The 3434-nt window shown below is 42.5% G+C and overlaps 1 protein-coding gene across 6 annotated transcripts in view; it reads right to left on the reverse strand.

Annotated features, from left to right (window-relative positions):
• Positions 1–3434, reverse strand: part of KIAA0355 (KIAA0355 ortholog) — a 91713-nt gene that overhangs the window by 29071 nt on the left and 59208 nt on the right. For all 6 annotated transcript variants that reach the window (XM_032249105.1, XM_032249107.1, XM_032249109.1 and 3 more), the window contains 3 exons: positions 2145–2285; positions 1833–1928; positions 1568–1729 (listed from right to left, as the gene is read on the reverse strand). In XM_032249105.1, the coding sequence (XP_032104996.1) occupies positions 1568–1729; positions 1833–1928; positions 2145–2285 (399 nt within the window). The remainder of the gene's footprint in view (positions 1–1567; positions 1730–1832; positions 1929–2144; positions 2286–3434) is intronic.

A 3434-nucleotide genomic window follows, 5' to 3' on the forward strand; every position in this document is an offset into this window, starting at 1 on the left:
TTTTTTTTTTTTTTTTTTTTGAGATGGAATCTCACTCTGTCGCCCAAGCTGGAGTGCAATGGCGCGATCTCAGCTCTCTGCAACCTCTGCCTCCCAGGTTCAAGCAATTCTCCTGCGTCAGCCTCCTAAGTAGCTGGGATTACAGGCATGTGCCACCACGCCTGGCTAATTTTTGTATTTTTAGTAGAGACAGGGTATCATCATGTTGGTCAGGCTGCTCTCTAACTCCTGACCTCATGATCTACCTGCTTTGGGCTCCCAAAATGCTGGGATTATCACTGCACCTGGCAATATCCTCTTCTTATTTCATGCAAGTCCACCAAGAAGCGTTAATCATAAACAGTAACTTATAGTATCTTTTCAAACCCTTTATGTTAAACATCTGAATAAAATTATGAATAAAACTCTCTTGGCCCAGGACAGTGGCTAACCCCTGTAATCCCCACACTTTGGGAGGCCAAGTAGGGCGATCACCTGAGGTCAGGAGTTCGAGATCAGCCTGGCCAATCTGGTGAAACTCCGCCTCTACTAAAAATACAAAAACTAGCCAGGTGGTACGTGCCTGTAGTCCCAGCTACTTGGGAGGCAGAGGCAGGAGGATTGCTTGAACCCAGGAGGCGAAGGTTGCAGTGAGCTGAGATCACATCACTACACTCTAGCCTGGGCAAGAGAGTAAAACTCCATCTCAAAAAAAAAAAAAAAAATAAAAATTTAAAAAAAAAAAAAAACAAACTTGCTTGGCAAATGTCTGATTAAAGTCTCTGTAGGTCTTTTCAAAAATCTTTTTAAAGGAGAAAGGGTGTTGCTCCATCCTCCAGGCTGGAGCGCAGTAGTGCGATCCTAGCTCACTGCAGTCTTGAACTCCTAGTTTCAAGTGCTCCTCCCACCTCAGCCTTCCAAGCAGCTAGGACTACAGGTGCACACCATCATGCCTAGCTAATTTTTTTTTTTTTTAAAGATAGGGTCTCGCCAAGTTGCCCAGGCTGGTCTCAACCACCCAGCTCCATTTTGTTTTTGTTTTTTTTGAGACAGGGTCTCACTCTTTCACCCAGGCTGGAGTGCAGTGGCATGTGTTATCTCAGGTCACTGCAACCTCCGCCTCCCAGGTTCAAGCAATTTTCCTGCCTTGGCCTGCCAAGTAGCTGGTACTATAGGCACGAGCGACCACACCTGGCTAATTTTTGTATTTTTAGTAGAAACAGGGTTTTACCATGTTGACCAGGCTGGTCTCAAATTCCTGACCTCAGGTGATCCAGCTGCCTCAGCCTCCCAAAGTGCTGGGATTACAGGCATGAGTCACTGCACCTGACCCCCGTCTATTTGGTTTTTTTTTTTTTTTTTTTTGAAGAGACAGGGTTTCTCCATGTTGGTCAGACTGGTCTCGAACTCCCAGCTTCAGGTGATTTGCCTGCCTCAGCCTCCCAAAGTGCTGGGATTACAGTTGTGAGCCACCGCACCCAGACCCCATTTTGTTTTTTAATCCATATCCTTTGCAAGCCTTTACACTTCTCTTAAAACCTCTATTTTCAAGTTCACACTCAGTTGCTGGAACCCCATGGAAAGGTACCGTCTTAAGTTTCAGATTGTCCGCTGCTGACTCATTAAAGGAGACACCCTTCAGGAAGTGCGATCCTATCTGCACAGGGACGGTGGGAAGCTCACACTGCATGGGCTGTGGGGGTGTCTGCCTCCGCCCTGTCTGCTGGGCTTCCGCCTCGCTGCAGCAGCCCTGGAAAAGGCATAGATGGAAGAGGAAAGGTGACCCATTGCTTCACACTAGAGTGCAGGAGCAGCACCCTAGGTTTCCAGAGCTTTAGGAAAGAAAAGTGTACCTGCAAACTTGCTTCAATCGCCTTTGGATTCAGGTGGAAGCCGGCTTTCATTGCATATTCACAGTGGCCTAAGCTTTCCAGAGCTATTTTATATGCCTGGAAATAAGTCATTTTTAACAATCAAGATTACAAAGCAGATTATAAGATGATAAAGTTCAATGGAAATCAAAATCTTAAATTTCTATAGCTATTAAAAGACTTGAGGCCAATTACGACTCTATTACCCTTTCTAGTTGGTTCAACATCACAACTTTAACTCCCTCCCTTGTTTCTATCCCTTGGAAATCAGTATGTCAGTTCTGAAAAACTTACTTGCAAAGCACTGTCGATTTTTATGTTCAGTTCTTTCAGCTGGTGCTCAGGAATTGCTGCACTTTGAGAACAAAAGAGTTGTTGAACTTCAATTCCTGCCAGGCAACCATCACAGCCTCTTTCTCTTAGCCTAGATGTCGCCTGCAACATAATAGTAACTGGTAGGTAAAGGAGGGTGGTACAGTTCTAGCAACTTAGACCAACAATAACAATGACAAGAAAAACCCCTTCAACTAAAACACAGCAATAAACCATCTAAGCAAATAAACTAGAGGTTCTAGATTGTTTTGCAAAGTGAGAAGCCCAAATTTTGAAAGCCTAAATTAACCATCCTGAAGAAAAAGGAAATGTCTCTTTATTTTAGGAACCCTGGAAAAAAGACTTACCTACCTGTTATTTTTAATATACATATAAAACATTCAGACATTTTTAACTTTCCTGCTTTAAAAAGACAGGTAACCTAGAATATTGGCACTTGGAGTTTCCATTAAAAAAAAAAGGAAGAACATACATGATTGGCTGTTCCTATAGAGTGAAGGAAAAAGCCACATGAACACAGAACAGGAAAAATATACACTGGCATGTAAACAAAAAAACAGAGCTTTTGAAATCTGCATAGAAAATTAAATATTTATTGTTCAGTCATTACATATGTTTATGAAGAGTAGACAAGCAAGATAGAAAAACAAGGAGAAACTAATCTGTCATTTTATGAGTAAATGCAGAAGATATATAAATGGATCAGGACAAGAAGAGAATACAGAAAAATATGTATTTGATTTATCACATGGGATTCCAGGTGAACTGGTTTTAGATTTCTAACTTTGTTGCAATTTTGTGAACCAAGTAACACTTTTTAGCAGTTAACTTTTGTTCTGCTGGGCCAATGTAGGAGTTGTAATATTTACAAAACTTGCAGACTACAGGAAAATGACTAGCATCTATAATGCCATAAAGTTCCAAAGCTTTGGTTTCACAACCTGTGTGTAAACACCACTCCCTGAAGGCTAACAGTCTCACAGTTTAAAACTGTTTAACTCTTTCTAAGAATCTTTCTTTTTTTTTTTTTTTGAGACGGAGTTTCACTCTTGTTACCCAGGCTGGAGTGCAATGGCGCGATCTCGGCTCACCACAACCTCCGCCTCCTGGGTTCAGGCAATTCTCCTGCCTCAGCCTCCTGAGTAGCTGGGATTACAGGCACGCACCACCATGCCCAGCTAATTTTTCGTAGTTTTAGTAGAGACGGGGTTTCACCATGTTGACCAGGACGGTCTCGATCTCTTGACCTCG

The sequence above is a fragment of the Sapajus apella genome, unplaced genomic scaffold, assembly GCF_009761245.1.
Source record: "Sapajus apella isolate SASKATOON/1434 unplaced genomic scaffold, GSC_monkey_1.0 scaffold68, whole genome shotgun sequence".
NCBI classification, from domain to species: domain Eukaryota; kingdom Metazoa; phylum Chordata; class Mammalia; order Primates; family Cebidae; genus Sapajus; species Sapajus apella.